Source organism: Polyodon spathula, chromosome 13, assembly GCF_017654505.1.
Source record: "Polyodon spathula isolate WHYD16114869_AA chromosome 13, ASM1765450v1, whole genome shotgun sequence".
NCBI classification, from domain to species: domain Eukaryota; kingdom Metazoa; phylum Chordata; class Actinopteri; order Acipenseriformes; family Polyodontidae; genus Polyodon; species Polyodon spathula.
The window spans coordinates 3,480,888-3,506,507 of NC_054546.1; the positions used below are offsets into that span (position 1 = coordinate 3,480,888).

At 35.7% G+C, this 25,620-nt stretch overlaps 1 protein-coding gene across 1 annotated transcript in view; it reads right to left on the bottom strand.

The window, feature by feature from the left end:
• Positions 1 to 25,620, bottom strand: part of LOC121325624 (catenin alpha-3-like) — a 185,407-nt gene that overhangs the window by 21,242 nt on the left and 138,545 nt on the right. The window contains exons 11-12 of the mRNA XM_041268439.1: positions 21,269 to 21,425; positions 10,056 to 10,256 (exon numbers count right to left, since the gene is read on the bottom strand). Coding sequence (XP_041124373.1) covers positions 10,056 to 10,256; positions 21,269 to 21,425 — 358 coding nt within the window. The remainder of the gene's footprint in view (positions 1 to 10,055; positions 10,257 to 21,268; positions 21,426 to 25,620) is intronic.

The following is a 25,620-nucleotide window of genomic DNA, read 5'->3' on the forward strand; positions in this document are numbered from 1 at the left end:
CTTTCCTCTAGGGTTCAGTAGCTTGGTAAGACTCAGGGCCTCAGGGTGAAGAAGGAATAGCTTGACAGTGATCATTGAAAATGACTTCTAATTTAAACATTTGTCATTGAATTTAAGTTTCTTTTAGTATCTTTTTAAAATATTTTCTGCAAAAAGGTGTGGTTCTGTATAACAAAACCAGTGCAACTAAATCGGCACAAGAGCCCTAAGGAAACTAGAGATTATAAAAAAGCCTTACTTGGTAAATTTGCTTTTCAAGCATTTTTACTTATTTTCAATATGTATCTAGATTCGTTTTTTATGAGGACAAGTCAAATATGACAGCTGATACCTGCTGATATATTTGATGAAGCCAGCCAGGCAAACATTTTTTTACCTGTGGTGTGACAGCTATAAGGACACCAGTGGAGGATAACAGCTCATGCTTATGATTTACCTTCCCTGGGTTATTTAAATACAAATAGAATGGGCTTATTCACAAGTCTGAAATACAGTAATGCTGCTGTTGTTATAACCTGCCAGACAGTTTAAGGTTTTATCCGACAGATGTCACAGATTTTTGTTTTGTTTTGTTATTAGACATAATTCCTTAGTCCCATTTGTAATGATCCAGACCCATAAAATGATAACCCCAGACCAATCGCATCAGTCTAAATATGCCCCTGAGTTTGAATCAGGGAGGAACAACAACTTACAGTAATTTTCACAGTATTATATTTGGAGCTCTTCAAGAGAGAAAAAGTTGCACCCATTACTTTGGTCTACCCTTTGAGAATAATGACATATCTGAACCTTGTGGTGAGTTTCCCTTATTTCCTACCATTTGGAGGAAACTGGAGGCATTGGAGGGCATTTTGTCATATTTAATATTAGATAACCATTGCTGGCTAATGCATGCCACGTCAATCTAGATAATGCCATCTCAGAAAAATGCAGATATGTATCCACTTAGGCAGCTGGAACTAAACTGAACTGGTGGGCTTAAGGCCCCTGTATTTATACTACTATTTATATTACTGGAAAGTTCTAGAAAGTTCTAGAAGTTACTCCAAGTTTACTCAGCACTGAATCTATCAGGAATGTTCTGGAAAATAGGTAAATTTCAAAATATCACTGTCCTGGTCACAAAAGCAAAGTTTGTGGGGAATAATAGCCATTTTCTATACTTTTGAGGCATAAGCAATTAGGAAATAACACTTACTACCCAGGAACCTAAAATAAAAAAATAAAAAAATGTTACATGGTGTTATCATCAATTCTGGTCACTTTGTGAAGTAAGCATGTCCTTTAGAATCCAATTTCTGTTGGAAAAGTCTACCAGCAAATGACAGTGATGAATAATTGGCAGATCATCTCTTTAAAGCATGCATAATGCATGATGATCTCTAACTGGAGCCTCTAGCAGTTGAATTCACAGATTTAACTGCTCCCCAGTATAAAACATCCTTGATCTCAAGGGCTCGTCATGCTATAGGACTCTGCAGTAAAGCAGTCAGTTGCAAATAGTGATATGAGCAGCACATCTAATTTGATTTGTGATTGCAATTGCTGTATACTCATAATTACATCTTAAAAAGCTCCAATGAGAGTTCCTCTTTACATTGATAATCAATCATCACATTCATCTGAGTCTCAAAGGGTAGTTCATCACATAGAGACCACAGCCATATAAGCATCCAACACTGGAAAACCAATCATCACTGATGCCTATACAATAGCATTTAATCATCTTGCCTCTTGTCTGATCCAGAAATCATTGGTAATGGGTGTTAAGGAAAATATGGATATTTGCCAATCAGTACAGTTGTTTCTAAAGGGAATTGATGAAATTCACTTTGAGTCCCTTTAAAATACATATTTTATTATTATTATTATTATTATTATTATTATTATTATTTATTATTATTATTTATTATTATATTGTTTTTTATTGTTTGTTTCTGTCATTTTGGCATTGCAAATTAAAAGGAAAAAGGCTTACCAATGGTTTCCATGATATGGGTTGACTTGACCCAGACCATTCTCTGCCAAAATTGACAGTGAGGCCTTGCAAAAACATGTACACATCTTCAAATTATTACTAAAGCATGTCTTTCTCATTAGTGTTTTATACATGGAATGCAGTAATGCACTATGGCATATCTATATTGCATTATTTTGATTCAGTATAATTGGAGAAGTTGTCACTGACACAAAGTGGGTGAACTCTACCCTGAAAGCCTATAAATATTTATTGACAGACATGTATGCAATTTAAATATTTAACATTTTGATACATTATGTTCAGTAATTCACCACAAAGTGGATTAGCAGGAGTAAAGAAAGTGTTAGTGGTGTAGATTGTTATACAAATACGTTTTCAAAAATCTACTACTCTTGCACAGTCGACAACATAAAACAAACATGACAGCCATTAGGAAAGCCATTATAAAAGTTTACGGTGGTATATTTGCACAGCACTTCTACTTTTCTCATGTTTAATCATGGTTTACCATAACTCAGTGATATACCATGTGACCCTCTACCACATTTTGCAATGCTCTTACCATTGTGTACTGCAACTTTATGATGGGTAATACTTGGCTTACTTGAATTGGATATACATTCTTATTCTTTGTAACAAAGTTCTAAGGCAATGAGACATCCTTTATAATGTGTATAGTATTATTCAATCATGGGCTTGTCATGTATTAATTCAAGAGTTTTGTGTATTGGAATCATGCTATGCAGTGGAGATTAAACTAAAATATACAGTTATGTCCAAAACCTGCATATATTCTAACTTAAAAGTGGAGAGTAAGAATAATATTGAATGGCTATGTGTTTACAAGCACTGCGGCATAATGTTGAGGTTGTTCATGGAAATAATTTATTCGAAATGTACTGAAGTTTGTTGGTCACCGGTTGCAGATAGGAAGTTACAAAACAGCATTGTCTCTAGAGTCATGGCCTGTAAGGACACTTCATTTATCTGTTAAATGAGACAGTCTTTGTCCTATCCCTCTGCACGTTTTCCCTTGTGGTCATGCAGAAAATAATGTGCGACTCAGTCAGGAAAATGGTTGTCAGCGGCGTATATCCCACAAAGAAATCCTGTGTCAGGTTTTAATGGTGTTTTGAAGGTTTAATAGAAAACACAAAAAACACATTGCTGACAAACCTTTTTTCTCTGAAATCATAATAGTCCTGTAGCCTTTTTAGACCATCCTCTTGGGGCAGTCGGTGTAAGATGGATGACTAGGCATTCTTCAGATTGAAAAATCACAAATGAGTTCCCATGGCACTTTACATCCTAAACCCAATCATCTCCTTATGAGGTTGTCTTTCAAAATGTATGTCTGTGTTTAGCTTGCAAGTGCTCAACAGAAAAATCTCCAGAAATATGCAAAATACCTTCTCAAAAGTACTGTACAAAGCCTTTGATTTAATCATGCTAAACACTGTGGGCGCTATTTAGCAAATATGTGCACAGCCGCTAACGCTAGGGCAAAAATGACTGCGCTTGCGAAGCGCTACAATAGCTCACAAAAACATGATTTAGAAGTCGGGTTTCGTGCATGGGCTAACGTACATCATATAGCGAATCATGTGCCCAGCCAATCAAAGCATAGTGGGAGGAGTAAGGTTACAACCAATAAGGATTCAACATTCACCTTAAGAGGACTTGTGCGTCTACGATAGCAAACGGAGGGAATTTTGAAACCCAAAAAAATGGAAGACACAAGCACCTCAACAAGGCTACATTTTTTAGCAGTCTGGGGGGGTGTGGGGGGGGGGGGGTCAGTGAATACTTACGAAATTAAAAAAAGTAATCTATAAGCATCACTAAGTTACCCAAATATTTATTTATGTTTCACTTGCTGAGCGAGCAAGCAATGGGGTCGGTGTGTAATCATCTTCCTTTGCCTACTATAAAATTGGGTTTACTACCTGGGTTCAAACTGCTTAATCTCGTGGATATTTCAGCGAGAGGTGTTTAGCTTTGAAAGGTTCAGACTTCAGTCGAGAAATTAGACAGTCCTCGCAATGGTAATTTTTTTCAGTTTAGTTGAATTGCTTGATAGTGTATTGGGAGATCATGTGGAAGTGCCACAAAGACGGCCGGAGTGGGTGGAGTCAGACCAGAGCCAGGAAATAAAAACAACAAGAGAGGTGGAGTTTGGTGGAGCTGAGCGAATGGTCTTGCTCAGCATTTAATAAATAAACAGAACAGCAAAATAAAAAGGTTGTAACATACAAAAACACAGGGCACGGCACTGGTAGCCAAAATAAACAGACAAGCAAAACGGACCATACAGACAAAACATGGTGAGCTTCTTTTTAACGATTATTATTATTCTTATGATTATTTTCACCTCCATCTCCAATCCCGTTGTCCACTCACCGAACACACAACCCCGAGTATGTGAGAACATGCTGCTTTTATGCAGCTATACCGAGACTCGACTGCTAGTCAATCATTCAGTTGGAGTCGCGGTACAACTGCACATGAATTAATGAAGTGCAATTCCCCGTGCTCACATATTACATTTTACTTGCACGTGAAGTGCTGTGCAATCCTCATGCCTCAATACACATATACATTTTAAACACTTGTGTTACACAGACCTGTTTATATCCCTGTACCAATGACTATACACCAACATTTAAAACACCACACGCAACATATAACAGAAAATACACACAGGGGCGGGCACTTCGTCACAGGAAGCCATTAAGGTGATGTCAAAAAGCAAATGAAAGAAATGTTATATCTACTGAAATAACAGTTACACTCACTGCACATAACTTGTTTGGGCTTGCTCTGTAAAAAAAAATCTGTCTCTATTATCGTTTCACACTAGCAGCAATTTGGAAATTAAACAATGATACCATACTGGCACATATTAAAAAAACAAAACAAAATAAAACAAAACAATGTGTTAGTCATAATATATAAATTATATACAGGATACTGCTAATTTTATAATACACAGGTAAGCAACACAAACATATGCATGCTGTTAACCCTTAAAGCTGTTTGTTACAGATTAAATTACAGATGTAATGCATGCTTCAAATGCCTTTGCCGACTTTGGAAAGATTTGTTCCTCTGTTGCACATTTCGATCTACTGTACATTTCATGATACACACTGCTGCCTGATATATAAGTAGTGACCAAAAAAACACACGCATTAAAATCAGCAATAGCACAAAGCGTAAATGTTTCAGTGTGCACTATACTTATAAAGAAATAGAAAAAAAAAGCATAAAAAAAACTTTGGGGGTTGGGGGGTCAATCCAAATGAACATTCATAGTCACACACGTATATGGTATATTAATACAAAGGATTAGGGAATGGGTTACTGCACTAAGCAAATACAGTATATAATGTTCAACAAAAAAGATAGAAACCAGGTCAGCGTGCATGATGGGAAACAGAAGATATAAGAAAATAGGAAAGTTTACAAACTAGAAGGCATTCGGCCCATCTTGCTCTTTTGGTTGTTAGTAGTTTATTGATCCCAGAATCTCATCAAGCAGCTTCTTGAAAGATCCCAGGGTGTCAGCTTCAACAACATTACTGGGGAGTTGGTTTCCACAATGGTCTGTGTAAAAAAACTGCCTCTTACTTTCTGCTCTGAATGACCCTTTATCTAATCTCCATTTGTGACCCCTGGTTCTTCTTTCTTTATTCAGGTCAAAAAAGTCCCTTGGGTCGACATTGTTAATACCTTTTAAACCCGGAAAAATTCTGGTCACTTTTCTTTGCACTCTTTCAAAAGCAGCAATATCCTTTTTGTAGCGAGGTGACCAGAAGTGAACACAATATTCTAGATGGGATCTTACTAATGCATTGTAAAGTTTTAACATTTTTCACTATATATCTGGGCATTATGTTGGCCTTTTGTATAGCTTCCCCACATTGGCTTGATGGAGACATTTCTGAGTCAACATAAACTCCTTGACCTTTAATGTAATTTGCCAAGTTCTGAATGTGTCTACATTATTTTGAATGGCCTTTGTTGCTGCAACAGTGTTTGCACTCCTATTTTTGTGTCATCTGCAAATTTAACAAGCTTGCTTACTATACCAGAATCTAAATCATTAATATAGATTAAGAAAAGCAGAGGACCAAATATTGATCCCTGTGGTACTCCACTGGTTACCTCCCTCCATTTTGAGGTTCCCCCTCTAATCAGTACTTTCTGTTTTCTACATGTTAACCACTCTCTAATCCATGTGCATGCATTTCCTTGAATCCCTACTGTGTCCAGTTTGATGTGGGACTTTGTCAAGAGCTTTCTGGAAATCTAAATAAACCATGTCATATGCTTTGCAATTATCCATTGTTGATGTTGCATCCTCAAAAGAATCAAGCAGGTTTCTCCCTTTCCTAAAACCATGATGATTGTCTCGCAGGATACTATTACCATACAGGTAATTTTCCACTTTGGATCTTATTATAGTTTCCATGGTGCTATTACTGTCAAATATTTTTAAATGACTAAGTTTTTTTTTTTTTTTAATTTTCGATTGTGCGTTGCTAGAAATGGATAATGTTCATTTTCCTATGTAACAATACCATAATGTTTAGCTAACAGAATTGCAAAATGAATTAAGCTGCGTGTTCAAAAAGTTCATTAAGAGATAAATGATTAAAGCAGTGTGTACTATTGCAACTGGTAAATACAAACATGGAGCTGCATATCTTTCTTTTTGTTTATTTTTAACCTTTCTGTGATCACTTGCCCGTTTAAATTCGATTTTTCAGCATTTGTGCTAGAGCTGGACTCGTCAACAGTAGCGAAAGCATGTACTAGGCAAGGATTCTCCATTCTGACCGATTCCCTTCACAAGCCAACAGGATTCCACATTCTGACTGATTCCCTCCACAAGCCAACAGGATTCCCCATTCTGACTGATTCCCTCCACAAGCCAACAGGATTCTCCATTCTTACCGATTCCCTTCACAAACCAACAAGATTCCCCATTCTGACTGATTCCTTCCACGAGCAAATCAGGATTCCCTATTCTGACCGATTCCCTTCACAAGCCAATAGGATTCCATATTCTGACTGATTCCCTCCACAAGCCAACAAGATTCCCCATTCTGACTGATTCCCTCCACGAGCAAATCAGGATTCCTCATTCTGACCGATTCCCTTCACAAGCCAATAGGATTCCATATTCTGACTGATTCCCTCCACAAGCCAACAGGATTCCCCATTCTGACTGATTCCCTCCACAAGCAAATCAAGATTCCCCATTCTGACCGATTCCCTTCACAAGCAAATCAGTTTTTAGATCCGTAACTGAAAAGTGTTTTCACTAGTTTTAATGGGATTGTAGCCAAATGTCCAAATATCGGCACAAGGTACCCCACAGTCTCAATGTATTTTTTTTAAGTGCACCAGGCTGACAGTGTACCATTACAGATTAATGGGCAAACCTTTGAAAGGATACAGGGTTTGGGTGATAGTGATTGTTGCAAAGGGTAAGGCAAGATTCACCCGTAGTTGCACTAATGAGAATGCAACTTTCCAACATAAACTATATATGCTCTTATATGATGCTCTTTGCAGGTATGACATTAACGGTTACACTGCCAGTCCATATTATAGATATATTGCAAGCGTCACAATTCAAGCAAACTTTCCTAAAATATTTATTCAATTAGACCCATCCTAAAACTTCAAATGATGCAGTGAACCAAGAACCATAAATTGGATTTTGATGGCTTTGGTAATGTTGTACTGAACATGAAAACTGATTGCAGTAAACCTATTAAGTGAGTTTACTAGATAAGAAAATGTTTGTAACTGCAGAATTAATGACAGGGTCTTATAATGAGTCTCAAAGGAGTCCAGAAACATTTCTAATAGAAAAAAGGAAGAAAAAATACCCAATGAAAAACTGCTGTCTTTTAGATTAATATAATTTATATCAGTTTAAACAGTACCAGGCAAGATAACATTCTTCAGCTGGTTCTAAAGGATCCAGTAATTTTCATCATTAAAGGAAATGCAAAATTTCTAGCAAAATTTGACTAGATAATGATCCAAAGTCAGAATTGATTAATAGGTCATTAATTACAGCACAATGCATCTTCAAGAAGAAAAGAAAAAAAAATACAAATCAATGTTTGATACTAGATTGGTTTAAGACTAGTTTAAACATAGAAGAAAAACTATTCAGTAAACCCAACATGTATTCCTTTTTAACAACGGCAGAACAAGAACAAAAGAGAGCCTCGAGCAAATCCATTTTATTTATCAAATTAAGTAATACAAAAATATTAATTGGATCCTGACAATGTATAGTGTTCTCCAGATTGCTGACATTTAAGGCAAGCAGAAAGAAAGAAAAATGTAGCAAGTGAAATCCAAGTATGGAATTCTTTAATTACAGTGAAATACCAATGGACATGCATCACTGTCACCTGTAAAACTGGAATATGAAAGTAGCAGCAGCAAACACCTGCATCATTCCATGACTACATAATAAACTAGTCAAAACACATATTAGAAATATATAAAGTGGTAATCTAACACATTCTTTATTATTTATTTTGGAAAGCCCTTGAAATAAGCTTTAAAATGACATTCATCCACACAATCAGGCATGCTTTTAAGGGTTGTTATAGGTTCAGCTCATATGTGACCACAAATGTATTGAGGTTGGTCATGAAAGGGTGGCAATAGATAAATTGCAGAGCCAAGTGAGAGCAAGAGAGGCTGAGATGGAGCTCTGTAATGCAACCCACTCAAGTGATAGAGTTGGGATCTAGGCTTGTTCTCTGGTGTCTTTAACCTTCTCCTATCGGTGGTTTCAAAAATTGTTTTTTTCCAACAGCAAGCCTTAGCCTCTGCTTCTTGATTTAGCAGTAAATCGCACATTTTTCTCATTCATTTTAAACATGTATTCTGAACTGTGTAAATTACAAGGCTTTGAAAAGCTTCATATATATATATATATATATATATATATATATATATATATATATATATATATATATATATATATATATTCTACTACCAAAGTCACTGATGTAGCTTTTGTCAAGTACTGTACAACTTTGGGTGGACCATTTTATTTCCTTTTCCTTTCCTTTCCTTTTAATGGTTGTTGTTAAACACAGAACACTGACAATTACACCACAAAAGTAAAGTTTATACAAAATTATTCCTGTCTGCATGAGGTATGTGGATTATTTGAGAGACATTACTCTACTTTGCAATGTTTCAAACTTTTTGCATATTTGTACACAAGTGCATTCAGTGTGCTGACTGGAGTATATATTTTTTAATTAGCATAATCATTTATTTTTAATATTCCTTTTGCTCAAATTAAAGGCTGGTTAAAATATTAAAATTCACAAACAATTAAAAAATGTTCTTCACTGTTTTTCTCAGAAACACTTTGCTCTTTAAAGCATACACGTTAGTTAAATAACTAACTACAAACTTAAACTCAAGTGTTGTTTCCACAAATGCAGAATATTTTATTGGTTTTGTCATAATAATGTGCAAAGAAAAAAACATATGCTATGCTTTTTAAGTCAAGACGAAGTGCAAAATATAACACATTTTGTGAACTGATGGAGCTCTGAGCTTGGTGAACCAGATAAATAAGTAACATTAGGTAACACCAGCTAGCAGGCAAATTGCAGTCAACCAAACCGTTATTATGCAACTCAAGTTAAATAGTTCTGCATTACTGGTTTTGACAGAGAAAACATGTAACACTGCGATGAAGCTTAATAAATTACGCAGAGTTGCTCTGTTGAGGTGTGCCATTTGATGTCTTTGTGATTAATCACAAATCGTGTTGTCACTTATCTTGGAGATAGGTAAGATGAATCCTTGCAGGCTATTGCGCCAGTGAAAGCAAAATTAAACATACTTATCTGATTAGCTTACTGTCAGGCCGTTCAACACAGAAGATGCTGCTCAGTAAGTGGAAGAATACCTCATTGCTATTCAAGTGATCTCGATCTTGTAGAATGGGACATTTATCTTCACAAGAAAGCAAAGTAAGACTCTTGAATGACTTTGTGCAAGTGGGACTTACCATTCTCAGTGAGGAAGTTGACATTTTTCATGACTCCTTGTGTATAGATGCCTGATTCGTAGTTATCCATCTCCCCGGTTACCACATGGGCAACCCTGGCAGCTCGTCCCCGGATTGCCCCCGCTGCTCGGTCAAGGCTGTCAAGATCATGCTCTCGAAGAGCGATGATGCATTTATTAACATCTTCCAGTATGTGGCTCTCTGAATGTAAAAAAAAGAATATTGGAATGAAGAACTGTATATATTATGAGTATGGGTTGATAAACAAACAAATACACTGCATATGGCACAGACTACTGCGCAAAATAAACTAAACTGTAATTCACGGTCCTCCAGGTCTATGGGAAAATGTAATTTCATCTTCTACTTGTGTTTGCCAATATTAGCTTAGGGCAAGCATACTTTTCATAACAAATAAATATGTTTGTAATTATTTGGCCTGATTATATATTATGATTTTTGTAAAATGTTTCCTGAACATGTAAACCCTATGTTTTTATCAAGTTTTCTACTGTGTGCAATTATTATGAATTTCATTTTGGAAATATAACGTAAATTATTAATTGTGAACCAGTCATATGCCAACCCTTATGGAACAAACATATATATTTAATATATGGTAGAAAAGTATGATCCTTATACTTTTCATATATACTGTAGAGAAACTGTCCCCTTTTTTATATATTTAAATGTTTTAGTCTGTAATCCATATATTTATTTTATATAGATTATAGACTAATGAAAATATATGATGCACTGTATATTTGCAATATATGGTGCATTGTATATTTGAAATGATAAAGTGTCTCCTAACTTTTTTTCTATATGGTAAAAAAGAAATGATCCTGCAGTCGCAAAATCCAGAGCTGTCAACCTCATAACAAAAAGATGAGCTTAGCTTTTTTATCCTCCAGGAAGGAGCAGGTGGTAGGTGACAGATTAAATAATATGGCCAGTGGCTTACAAATTGTGTCAGCTGCCGAAATCGATAAATGAGTAAACAAGCCCTTTGACCCTGGGGCCTATCTGGGCATTCCTTCTTGACTGCAGCACCAGTCAAAAAGAAAATATACACTACCGGTCAAAAGTTTTAGAACACCTCCATTTTTCCAGTTTGTATTGAAATTTACGCAGTTTATTGTCTCAATGTACTCTGAAATTAAAGCATAGAACAAATAAACAATTTGAGATAAAAAATAAACCTTGGAATCCTTTTGTTTAACAAAATTTTATCTAAATTTTTGACTCATCAAAGTAGCCACCTTGTGCAGATATAACAGCCGAACACACTTGTGGCATTCTTTCTACAAGAGAAATCAAATATTGTTAGGAAAGTTCTTCCCAACACTGTTGCAGAAGTTCCCACAAATGTGTTGCACTTGTAGGTTGCTTTGCTTTCACCCTTCTGTCCAGTTCATTCCAAACCAGCTTGATGGGGTTTAAGAATGGAGACTGTACTGGCCATTCCATGATTTGAAGCCTACCGTCTTTTCTTCTAAGGTAGACATAGCCTGGAGATATGTTTTGGGTCATTATCTTGCTGTAGGATGAACCCCTGATCAACTAGGCATATACCAGAAGGTATTGCATGGTGCGCAAAATCCTGTGGTAGCTGTTTTGGTTCAGGGTGCCACTCACTCTGTGCAAGTCGCAGACTCTGGATCCAGCAAAAGAGCCCCAGACCATCACGCTTCCTCCACCATGTTTGACAGTTGGTGTCACACAACAAGGAACCATCCTTTCACCTACTCGACGGTGTACAAAAACCCTGCGTGATGAACTGAAGATTTCAAATTTTGATTCATCGGTCCATGAGACCTAATTCCAGTCTTCAGTAGTCCACTGGCGGTGCTTCATGGCCCAGGCAAGCCTCTTTTTCTTATTTTGCCATCTTAGCAATGGTTTCCTTACTGCCACTCGACCTGTCAAACCTGCAGCTCAAAGTCTTCTCTTCACAGTTGAAACTGAGACTTACTTACTTCGACCAGTGTTAAGCTGTGCTTGAAGCTGTTGTCCTCTGAGCCGCCTATCACGCAAGCTGTTGACTCTCAGAAACTTGTCTTCTGATTCTGTTGTGGCTTTGGGTCTGCCAGACCTCTTCCTGTCAGAGTTTCCTCCAGTTCCTCTCAAGGAGAGAACTACACTTTTAAGGGTTATAATGGTCTGTCTGTCTTCTTTTGTTAATTGCCTTTTTCTCGCCATTATGATAGCAATATATTACTTCCTGCAGTACAATACTGTCCAAATAATGCTTAAGAGGGTGTAGTAACACAATCTGTTCCAACACTGCTTTTATACAGACAGCGGGTTTGTAAGTAATCAACAAAAGTTGGGACACCTGTAGGAATTGTTAGCATCAACTTTCAAGGCTTAATTTACTTCCATTGCTGCAGAACAGCTGTAAGTTGTTAACCCGTTACTTTTTTGTATAACTCTGAAATGTATATTATTTTTCAGTTTTTGGTAACCTAAACTTTTTTTTTTAACCTCTGGCAGTTTACCGCTTACCTTTGTACCATTTCAGGTTATTCACTGGACTTGAACTGCTTAAATTTCAATAAAAACTGGAAAAATGGAGGTGTTCTAAAACTTTTGACCGGTAGTGTAGGTCTGTAACTTCGCCCATCAGTTGTTCCATCATCCAAAAACAAGATTAAGCGAGCAATGGCTGCTTCAACTACTAAAATAGCTTGTGAAACAAATGAGTGATGCCCCCTGAAACGCTACTCTATTAACTCCTTACAATGGTTTAGATGTCTTGCATGTCCAGCATGAAAACATTGTTATGTTTTCTTAACTTTCCAATTACTTGTCTTTTCTTTAAAAAGGATACTGTTAACGAAGTCGCACATTTTAAATACAAGTATAATGTAACATATACATTGCTTGAAAGAATTTTCAACATGTAGTTTTGTTTTCACTGAGAAGTATATATTGAAAAAACTGTCTGAATACTTTTTAACACAGTTTGTTGTTAGTCACCGGTACTTGTCTGCTTCTTACAAACCTTATGTGTGTCACATTATAATTGATACACAACAGTGACAGACAGTCAAGAAGACTTCATATTATGTTTGAAGGACCCACAATCAAGCATCAAATGTAGTTTCTATAATAACGCAGTAGTGCCTGGGTTCGAATTCATTTTGTTGCACAGTAATTAAACTTCCATTCAATCAGAGTTTTTAAAAAACAAGGTTTCAAAGATAAGTAGAATATTGTGGTTATGTTCACAGTTTGAAACAACTGCACTCCACTGCAAAATATGCTGCAGCATCAAATTAAAGACTGACTTCATACTGACTACATCGAGGAGAATGGCCTTGCAATACCAAAAAAACCAAACAAACTAAAAAGAGATTTAAGCATTTAAAAAGCAACAGTGTGTGCATTAAACAATTATGTGGCAAATTATATTACTATTAGAACATCCTGGAAACATAATGCATTTTCTACATCAAGCTGTTGTTATTCTGTATTATTACATGGGGAGAGAAACATTGTCCTATTTCATTTAATCTGACATCACAGCCACGTTCTGATGTCACAGCCATGCATGGGATTATTAAGTATTTAGTAAAGCATTTGCAATATTTTGCTTTGCATACCACAGCATGAATAATACATTCCATAAGAATTATTATACATTAATAGCTCTGCTATGAACTGTATCAGGAGTCTAGGTTAATCTTTAAATCCCACTAAGCATATTGGCATGTATTCTTAAAGCAACACAATGTCAGTTAAATGTATAATGTTTCCAGTGCATTAGTTGACATGCTAATGTTTTATTAATGCAGCCCTTTCACATTAAATACAGCAGCAGAAATAAAATAATGTTGAAACATAAATTACACGTGATATTTGTTTATTAGATAACACAAACTTGATCTGCTATAAAGTATTCATGCTATTGCCAATAGTCCTAAAAATACACTGCCCAAAGAAAATGTGCTTCTGAACAGTAAGCAGCCAGTAATATTTTCTATTGTAGTAGATTAAATAATATTTCTGCTAATCAGAACTGAAGTAAAGATAACAAATACAAAAAATATCAGAGAGATTGTAGAGGCTTCTTGCAAATGGTTTGCACAGCTATTGTGTAGTTTAGTCTCCATTAAGCCATGATAATGGTAATGTCACCAAGCAGAACAAGTTCATGAGGAAGACATGTCCCTATTCAAATTTCAATTTCAGAAGCTGTTATCTTTTTATAAAACATATGCTGATGACTCTAGCCCCTTTGTGTCCTGCAGAATATCATGTCAGTTTCCTATATGCACATGATTCAATGTGATAGCACCTCATTTCTACGGGAATATGCATTATTCATGATAATTTAAAATATATATCTTCAGTGATACAAGAGAATACTGCAGTCCTTGCAGTGGCCCATGACAGATTAATTTCAAACAAATTCCACTCTATTATTCGGGTTTAAAGCAACTATTTGACTTAAGCATCCTAATGCAATCGAAATGGAAATTATTATTTGGCCTACTTTAAAATGTGATTCTTTTTTTTGTTTGTTTTTAAGGTTTTCGCTCAAGAAATCAGTTGACACTTGCAATGAGGGCTGCTATTTATGTATTTTGTTGCTGTTTTATTGTTTCCCAGATTTAATTAATAATTCCCTGTAAAATATCACACGAATATATATTGAAAGGCAATCCTCATTTTCAATTTCTATAATTGAGCTTGTAGATGTCATGCATAACCACCTGCTGGGTTAGCAGCTCACAGAGATAAAGAATGGCATGCAGTTTTCAGGTCCCTGCAGCTCGGGAACTTATTATAAATCTATTTAGGATTCATTTTTTAAAAAGGAGACATGAAAGTAAATTGTAAAAACAGTATAAACTGTGATTGGATTGCTTCAACAATGTATGTTTTGGGAACAACAGACAAAAAAAAAATCATATTTTAGAGGAAAACTCGACACAATAAATACAAAATGTCCTAACATATTTTGTTGTATGTAGTTTAAAAAAATAAACTGCAATTCAACAGTTCTCACAGTTAATTATTTTCTTTTACCCAGAATATTTATTGGTGCAGTTCTATGGCAGGACAATTACTTCAGGCTATTAAGTCTGTAACACTGTATACTCTTCTCTAGTATTATGACATCAGGAGAACAATTACAGTTATCCTTTCACTGTCAGCCAGTTCACTCACAAGTGCTTTGTTAAAAAACACACTGTGGGAAGCATTACTTTCATGAGGAGTCAAGGACAGCTACCTAAATTTGAAGGTGCTAATGGAATGACCACATACAGTACTCTGGAAGCTACCTGCCGCTGGTCTGTGTTCAAGCAGATCAAGCTGTACCGAAAAGGGCATTTGTGGTGCTGTGATTTGAACATTTAACGTCACTTACATGGTGAGTAATCCTGGTTTCTCTTGAGCATATCCTTCTTCCTAACACGCTTTCTGGATGAAGCAATAAAACACTTACCAGTGTGTGGCTGTCAAACAAAATGTTGACCGCAAAGCAAGACGTTTGCATCTGTTTTTGTATCGCTATTATACACTTTTAAAGGTGTAGCAACAAGGTGTTTTTTTTATTTATTTTTTTTATATATTTTTAAATGAAAATTTTGTTAAAACAGGAAATAATTCACTGCTCAACTGTGTCACGTAAGCACAGGAGAAAAAAAACAAAAACATCTTAAACAAAAAATTACAAGAACGCAGGAGTTTCTCAGAAATACAAGTGTATCTGCTAATAGTATATGTGATCACAACCGAAACCCTCTGAAAAATAAATTATTGAAAACAAATGAAAATTGGATTTTGGGACTGCTGGGATATTTAATCAGGAAATGTGTCTGTTTCATTGAATGCATAGTTTATTGTGGATACTTAGAATTGAATTATAATTCTTTAGGCTTGAAAAACACTTGAGTATTACACATGTTGCCTCTCCAGAGTGTTATTCAGCAAAGGATTTTGTTTAATTGAAAGCCTTTTCACAAATTTTCCTCAAAACAGATGAACAATGATCTGAGAAGAAACTAATTAAAGAATTCACTTACTCAGACAAGTGTATAACAAATAGATATAAAACAAAAGTTAAATTGGAACAATTTGCATATACAGAAAGACAAAAATACTTAACCCCCCCCCAAAAAAAAAAAAAAAATTTACTCAGTAAAAATAACGTAAAAACGAATTAAATGTGACATTAAAAGTCGCTTTGGGGCATGAATTTGTAAAATCCCTTAATCATTTCACTATACTGTTTTGAGAGGTGCAGATAACCCCTGAGCAATGCTCTTTCACTTACATGATGCTTCAAGGCCCACTAAAAAACAACCTGCACTAACCCATAACCAAGAGTGGACATGGTCTCTCCGCAATTTTGAAACTTGGGTCGTCCCCAAATGTGACTTATTGAAGTGTAAACAGACACAAGCAATAAAGAAGAAAAAAAGTCTTTACAATTGAGTAGACGTTTGTAATATTCCTTGTCTGAGCATTCCATGTTAGAGAAACACAGTGTTTCTATAGCCAACGTGGGTTTTGTTTCCTCAGCAAGTCTTTGACAGTACAACAACTGTACCAGGATTATGAGACTAACAGAAACACACAAAGAGCGATATAAAACAGACTGAGAAAATAAAAGGAAAACAAGTGAGGGCTAAAGTTCGCTGACATAGTTCAATGAATTATTTTTTTCTTTCACGTATTAATCATGTTGTATGTCTCTGCCTGGCAGTTTAGCTAATTAAACACAGGGAAGAGCCATATCAATTCGTCTTTTTAAATCCCAGCTACTGATTTGTTTTAAAAAGTAAAATAGGCCATTACACTTTGATGTTGATCTATAAGTGATTATTGGTTCAGCAGACTGTGACAGAGAATGATTCTTGGTGTTAGATCTTCCTCCTGACCTGTGAGGGCTCTATGTAAAAGGAACAGAGTACCCTTAATCAAATGGCATGACAATTTATTCCTTAGGGTAGGTGGAAGTCAGTCATTTAGGAAGGGGGCTGAGCTACGGCACACAAACTCAATGATTCAGACGGGAGATGGCGTGGCATCTGAGGATTGGTGGAGCAGATGCGCTCATTAACCTAGGGGTCATGAGCGAGGGTATAAATTGGGGCCGAGTGTAAGTGATCTGTTCCTTGGTAAATGTTTAATGTTTTAACCTACAAGGAGTCTGTGTTGCCATATTGTGAAACCGTGAGTTTTGTTTTGTGTGTGTTAGTGTTTTGTTAACTGTTGTCTGTTTGTTAATAGACTACAAGTAGCAAGATCCGGAGCTGGAGTGAAAGCCTACATAAACCCAGACATCACTTTTATCCTGCATTTCATGGAGGACTATAAATATACCACTAGCACTTATTCACTGTCACTAGGAACTGTGTTTGTGTTTTGTGTTGGCGTGTAAAAACTGGACTTTTGGGTTATGGGTCAAACCCGAATATTTACAAACACTGAGTGATACACATGCCGCTGTATCACTCCCATCATTATTATTTACACGTTTTCACCATAAGGATCTGGACATTGTTAATCAAATCAATAAAGACCCTTGCACCTGGAAATCATTGTCTATCTGTTTTGTATCCACTCTTGACTGCACGCATCTTTATCTACTCAACACTTTGCCACACAGACATAAACACGTTGAAAATGAACCAGGATCAGCTTTGAAAGGAGATATGTCATGGCAAATTGACTACATACAGGCTAACCAAGAAATTACCATTCCATCATCAGCCATTTAAACAAGTATCAGGATCCATGTGTTTTTGCACAGAAGCTGAGGAATGGGATAACGATATCAGTGTAGATTCAGAAAGTGACTGTAATGAATTCCATCTACTGTATCTTCTTGTATCAAAGTGCATATATGTTGTGACAGGCAAGACAAGGATCCTGAAGTATACTGAAAACAGAATGTATAAAAAACGGCCTAATTAAAAACCTCAATTAGAAAGGAATGGTTACAGATATTATTCAGCTTGGACTAATATTGTAAAATTCTATCAAAATGAGTTGCAAAAGTATTAAAGGACCAAATATAAGTTTGATATTATGTGACTGTTATGAAGTTCGAGAGGGTAGGGCTAAAACCAGAAGTAAATAGACAAGTATGAGTAGTAAGCTTTGGACTTGTGCATTAACCCAACCCCTAAAAATTACCTAATCATTACGGTTACTCATTTAAACTTGGTACCTGTTTAAACACAGGGACCGGAATTAGTTACAAGTTTACACCATATTACTTACTGAACAGTCATATTGTTGGAAGAGATGCTGGCAAATCTAAATATTAGTCATTCAAATATGTAAAACAGGCACAATTTCTGCCCACAATCCATACCCCTGTATATAAGTTACAATTGACCTAGAAGAAAAAGTGAATGACAGGCCCAATCCGTGTACTGTCAGCTAGGTTTAATGTTTTTGTCTTTTAACAAAATACCCAATTGAATTGTGCTCCCTCGCTATAAGGTTCTCAATTATAACACGCCTCGGATATATCGTTCCTATAGCATGTCCCCCAATTCCCTATACTAGTGATTCATGCAATATTTCTACAGTAAATACACTACTGGTGTTGTTCAAACTGTAAACAGCTTCTCAATCTAACTTCGGTTTCTGTCTCTCACTTTTGATATAGTATCTGAATTGATGATGGATAAATATGCCATCTTAGCTCTTTCAGTAAGATGAACTGAAATCAAACAAGCAAGACAACGCTTTCTTCTCACTTTTTTTTATTCTCAGACATGACGTATCAAGGGCTGTTGGGCATGACTGACCCACTGTCCTGCCCTGGTTGCCATTTTGGTTTTGCCTTAAGCATCCATCAGACATACAGTTTTACAGCAATATAACATATTCTGTCTTGCCTTCTGGCATTACATCACTCCACCACTGCAGCCTGTCCACTCACAGTGCAATTGATTGAATTACTTTTAAGGTTCTCTGTTCTCAATTATAAAATTGATTGTTACAACGCTGCCAGCTGATTGGTCCATCGGTGTTCCAAGCCATTACAATATCCAACATAATGTCATGATTAGGAACTACTTAGGAACAAAGGCAAATCACTACACCTGTGCTTTAACCACGCATCACTGCGCCACTAAAATCAAAGAAAACACCTGTCAAAATACCTGCTGTCATGAAGGTGCCTTGTCATATCTTCCAGTTTATATGAACGTGCACTACAAACCAGTTGCTATTTTATTTGTAGTACATACTTGTCATTTTCTGTAACTTCAGTCTATTCCAGTTGTCAGATATTCTGTTTTATTTTCCTCCTTTTAGTTGGTATCAGCTGCGTTTTGTTAAACTGACTCTTCATTCATTTTTAACTGTGGATATTTTTATATTTTTCGACTGTATTTACATTAATACATGCAATCTTATCCGTCCGACTCTCACCTTTCTTCACTGTCTCTCTTCTCCTTCACTACCGCACACCCACTCTCTTTACAGGTACATAAATGTAACATTGCCGTGTTCGAAAAAAAATCTAAATGAAATGAATACCACAAAACAAACAAACGTGGCTGTTAATGCTTACATGACTGGCTTTCTAAAACAAATAATACAATTTAAATGAATTACTTAATTAATAATCTTCATCCCAACAAAGCGTCTCAAACTCTTGTGCTGTTCAGTATATGCTAGAGCCAATGGGAGTGACTTACCTAGCAATAACGTTACATAGAACATGCAGGAAGGCAGGCACAAATATACAACTAAGCAAGTTTACTGAAACACATCAAATTTACTGAAACATCGAAGCAAAGTTTTTTTTGTTTTGTTTTTTTTATATAGTTATTTAAAGTCTTTATTAAAAAAAAAAAAAACAATTATTGCATTTCCTGAAACAAAATAAACAAAAAAAACAACAGCAAACATTTATTTTTAGTTCATAGTATGGATCAATATGCATTGGTCAACAGTTGTACCAATTGAGCGCTTCAGAGCCCAAGTGGATCACAGCTTACTTTGTCATTAATGATTGAATATACAGGTGAATCTACAAGTTTATACCAAGTCCAAAGGTTTTGTAAGTATATTTGAATAAAATAAAATACAAAACATTTTTAAAGAACTGCACACATCTGTGCAAAATAAGCGTTGCACACAGGATGCAATTACATACTCTTTTGGCAGTCACTGAACCTTCAATCAGTTTGAATTAAATGTCACCTGTTCATTTTGTGTTAGCTGTAAATATAATGCTGGGATCATAATATAATTCCTTAGCTTGTGGTACTATAAAAAAACCTTTGAGCTTTGAGAACTGTTCAGTACTTTAAAACCACACATGCTGTATACCAATGAATAGAGGCTTTAAAATATAGATGCAGTAAATAAACCTGTAAATCATGTCTTATAAAACAGGTCAAGAGAAAGTTACGGTTTCACTTTTTCACAATTGGATAACTGTGACTTGGATGGCAACTAAGCCAGTGACTAACTAATAGAGGCTGTGTATTTAAAGGGACACTTTTTTATTTGCATCATACCTGTTTAATATGAAGTAATTGTGTCTTTTAAATGATATGAGAAACAGAGCCATTATAAAATGTGATTTTAAGATCAGTAAAATAGAGCACAATGTGTGTTCCCTATCATTTATATTGCAGCAGATTATTCTTTACCGTGCTAAATTAAATGAGCTGGTTTGCCATCATTGGTTTTGCCAGTTTGCAAATTCCCAGTTGCCATCGTTGCAGAGGAGCAGAAATGAGATTTTCACATACATAGAGTTAATTTCTAAAACAGTCTCAGAAATGCTCTTGCTATGGGTAAAAAACACATCTGGGACTGCTGAAGGAGGTTGTGACTGAAATTAAATGTATAATATCCAATCTGCCAAGCAGTCCAGGTGACTGTATTCACAGCACGGCAATAACATGCTAAAACTAATAACGTTATTGCTTACCTTTGGGTATCACCTTCTGCTCTTCTGTTTTCATCACATTTTATCAAGCTGCCTTTGAGCATACTGTAGCAACTGAAGCCTCATCTAAGAAGCAAGTTGTTTTTTTTTTTCAGTCTGTTTGCAATAAACTACTTTGCAAGCAGACAAAGCATTCTACAGTAACTACATAACTGCTTTGATTAAACCCGGCCCTGCTTTCTGATCAGTCTCTTAATGAGGATTTTGTGTACATTGCTAAACTTTTGCTGCTATGTTGTCTTAGGCATTCTAAAAAGGGGTAGTCTCTTACCCGACACTGCGAGAAAGTCATCAATGCTAGTGATGTCATCCACAGCCTCGGTCAGTATCCGCACATAGTTTTCCCAGGCCTTTTTATAGACTTCCATGTTGTTCATTACAGTCTGGCTTTTAGGCCTTGCTGCAAGGGCCAGGGCAGCATTGATTACCTGTGGAGAAAAAGTGTTGTTGAAGTTAGTAGTAACAACACCACCACCTATGACCCCTGCTGAATATCAGTTAAGAACACAATTCCCACAAACCCTCAGAGAGATGTAACGGTAGTAGAACGCTCTAGCAGGATAACTGGACATTAGGTTTTGAATGGCAGCAGGGGGTGTGGGTATAATACTGCACACATACTGTAGTTGGGCATCGAGTGAAAAAGTTTAATATCAGTAGCTGGGCTTTATCCAGAAGCTATGCAGGCACCTGCTGGCTCTTTTACTCATGAAAAGCACGTACAAACTCAGTCTACCTTCAAATGAGCCTTATATGCTCAGGTTAAGTGATTAATCACTGGAGGTGGCCAGAAAGCTACTGCAATCAAGGTACTTTGTTAAAGCACCTCCCTCTGCTTGACTGGTAAAAATAAGGTAATGCTGCTTCTCAGGACTCAGAGAACTTGCCAACAAAATATCAACTAGATTTACATGATCTCAATATGTATTTGGTCATTTAAAGCTGTGTTTCTTTTAGCTCTCTTTAGCCCTTAAAGAGCAACAGGGTTCTAAAAAATCTAGTGTTACACTCTTCAAGCTCATCATAGTTCATCTGGATGCTTTACTTGTTATTATGTTTGTGATGTGTGATAATGCCACCTTCGTAGTCTCACATTGCCAATAAAAGGCACTAGACAATGGTACTTGAAAATGCAATTTAAGTGAATTATGGCTTTCTTGATTAACAGAAGACAGTCCTCAATAACATTCAACATTGTTCTTGATTATTTGCTGGTCTACCTGACAGAATGACCCATAACAACACTACCATTAACTGCCTTCAAGGGGATGTTAATTTTACGGACCTAAGTGAGTCTGCAGCAAGAAACAACACTCCACTGTTGTAGACAACATTTACATCACCACATACTGTATGCAGATTTCACCTTATTTTCATTCATGCAAAATTAATTTCTTTTTTAAGACAATGAAGAAATAAAGACGGTGGTTGAACGTTAGCTAGATGATTTTTTTTTTTTTTTTTTTTACCCAGTTGCTTCCTAAAATTGTGATTTTGCTAAATATTCTAGGTTTTAATAACTCTACCATTCAGTTGTGGAATGGATACACTGCTATATTTTAATACAGATACAATAAATGGTTAAACATATAAAGCTCTAAATTGTCTTCCTCTCACATATTTATCAGAACTGATATTGCAGGAAACTGCATCTCCACATCCTCTTCAGTACAGCGTGTGATTTGCTTCAATAGTCCTTACAAATAGTACTTTTTTCTGACCTCAATTTTGTTGACAGAACCAGCAAGATATTTTGATATTGTTTCAGCAGATACAAGCCAATTGACGCTTCCCAGTGGGATTAAACAGTTTTGAAACCCAATTGTCTTTGCCAGTTCCTGCTTTCATATGAAGGCTTTAATCTGACAATTTTCAGGATCTGCACTTCGAATATGAAAACATCTGTTTCAATTTCTATTTAATGTGACTTTCTTCAAATGTTTCACTTTAATGGATGCCTCATTGCACAGCACAGCCAATTCATTCACAATTTAAAAAAAAAGGCTACTTTCATAATTAAATTAGTTCTAGGAGCTACACAATTCACTTTGAAGAAGACTGCACAAACTGAGGTGTTTGACAGTTTAATACAGTCAAGTGAGTGAAGGAATCACTGCCCATTGTTAGCAGATAAAACATGTGAATCACACACACTCACACACACACACACACACACATAATAACAAGTGTTTTGAATGTCATCTGTAATGTTACTGCCCTATACAGGTAGACAAGTCTGGTCTAATTTACCATACGCTCAATCAGGGTATTTGGATGGCCATTTTATTAGGTCTGTAGCTGTAGAGATAGCCTGCTGCTTCTTATATCTATTATCATAATACCCTGCTGTCTGCAATCTAATTTAATCATTTTTTTTCCTTAATTACATTTTACTGTTTCAAGAACAAACCTTACTTTATGAGTCTCTATAATTAAACAATTCACATGAAAATAAGTGGATGCCAAAGAATAAAAAAAAAAAAATTCACATCAATTACAATCCGTCAGTATGCCATATCCTCTAAAACAAAACAAACAAACAAAAAACCATGCTGTGTGTTATAAATGATCATCATGTACAATGCTGTATGAATGTGCCAAGCAAGTGTACTTAAACACAACCATTCACAACACATACTGTATTTCTAGGACCCTGCTGGCCTGAGCTGACTGGTTTGTTTCTCAGTCAGAACCAGACTCATTAATTTGACTTACTGGCACTGGTTTTTAGTTGCAATATATTGGTATACTGATAAAAAAAAATAAATAAATAAAAAAAAAAAGTTCTGAATTCCTAGTAGCATTATATAGCTGTGCTATGACCCCCAGAGCCATTATTTTAGTGCAAACTCATCAACTCTAACTTTTTACCATTTCTTTAGCATGTTATATTAAAAGTGCATACTATAGAATGGAAGACCACTTGAACAAAGACAAAACAGGACCATTTTCTCTGTATTCTCTCATTGGTGCAAAGACAAGACTGTACAGTGCTATCTTAATTGTGTGTTGTAATAGCAATTTAGCAAAAAATGTCCTTTTTTTGTACTATGCTTGGTACACAACAAAAAATGTGTGTTTTCCACAAAAACATCTGCCTTTTTTGCTTGACCAGTGTAAGTATGACGTTCCAGTGACAAAAGTATATCAGGCCTCCTAACACCATAGTACAGTTACAACCACTAAGGGGTTTGAGGCATTTACTGTATATGATAAATTCTCAATTATTATTATTATTATTATTATTATTATTATTATTATTATTATTATTATTATTAGTAGTAGTAGTAGTAGTAGTAGTAGTAGTATTTTCATCTGACAGCCAGCAACAACAGAATAAGCATGTCATTGAATTGCCTGCTAGAAAAAAATAAAACAAATAATTAAAACTATGAAACCTCTTCCCATTGCACAAACATATACACATATACATAATCTTGTTTGTTTAATTATAAAAATGATTTAGAAATTTGCCATGACAGTAAGTCCAATTAGTGTTTAGGAAGCTGTCAATTATGAGGTCTGATGGAGTTAATTTATACATTTAATAAGTTCTGGTATAATTTAGAATTTCATAATTTTTCAACACAATTTCCAAACTAGGGACATTTTGTACATTCATTCTTTTTTGTTCAGTCCTTTTTTGTCCTGGAGTTGTAAATCTACAGTGGGTTTTTCCAAGGACATAAAAATTGAAATATGTTATAACTAGATCACACGATAAATATTCTAAAGAATTTGATATTTAAAATGGTTTGAAATGTCGAGATCTTGTGATGTCAAAAAAAAGATACAAGCAATCCAAAACATACTTGTTTTTCGAGTGCATTCAGATTTCAGGATGTTTTGTAGCATGGGATGTTAAAACAGTCACTCATTTTCTGCTATCTGACAACTCATGTCAGGCAATGGTTTTCAATGTTTCCAATGATTTTGGCATCCAGGCTAGAACAGTGTTTTTCTTGATGTCTTCATGCTATACCTTACTGGATTTTGGAAATGTACCTTTTTAGTGTGGAACCCCTTGAGAGGCAGCCACTGCCAGATGATACAACTGATATCTTTCCATGGGTAAAAATGCATTAAATTCAAAAGACAAAATAAAGAGCTGTCATCTTACTGAGACAGAAATATACTTCCTTATCTCATGCAATCCCATTGCAGGTATTGTGTTAAGTAATTCTTATCGCACAGCTTCAAAACACATAAAGTGGGGCCAATGAAAAGCCAAATAAGGGAAAGGGCACATCAGTGCTTCCTCACAGCTGTCAAAACTACATCAGTAGGAATTTCACAACATACTTTGAGAACTCTCAAAACAGGTTAATCTGTTTTTTACAATACATTATTTAGAAATACAGTATAAAGTTGAGATATACATATCTCCAGACTGTCACTGATAAAACCACTGAAATGTCAGCAGGGAGAACTCCCTGTCTCCCTTAGTCGATACAACTTTCACTCACGTTCCTTTAGACTAGAGCATAGCATCTAAGCACACTGTTGGAAAGTATTTTAATACAAAGGTACTTCTCTTATTATATTTATAGTAGTTATAGCCTCTTTGAAAATTTTAATGATTTGGAGTTAAGAATTGTGCATTTTGTTTGAACTTTGAAAGCA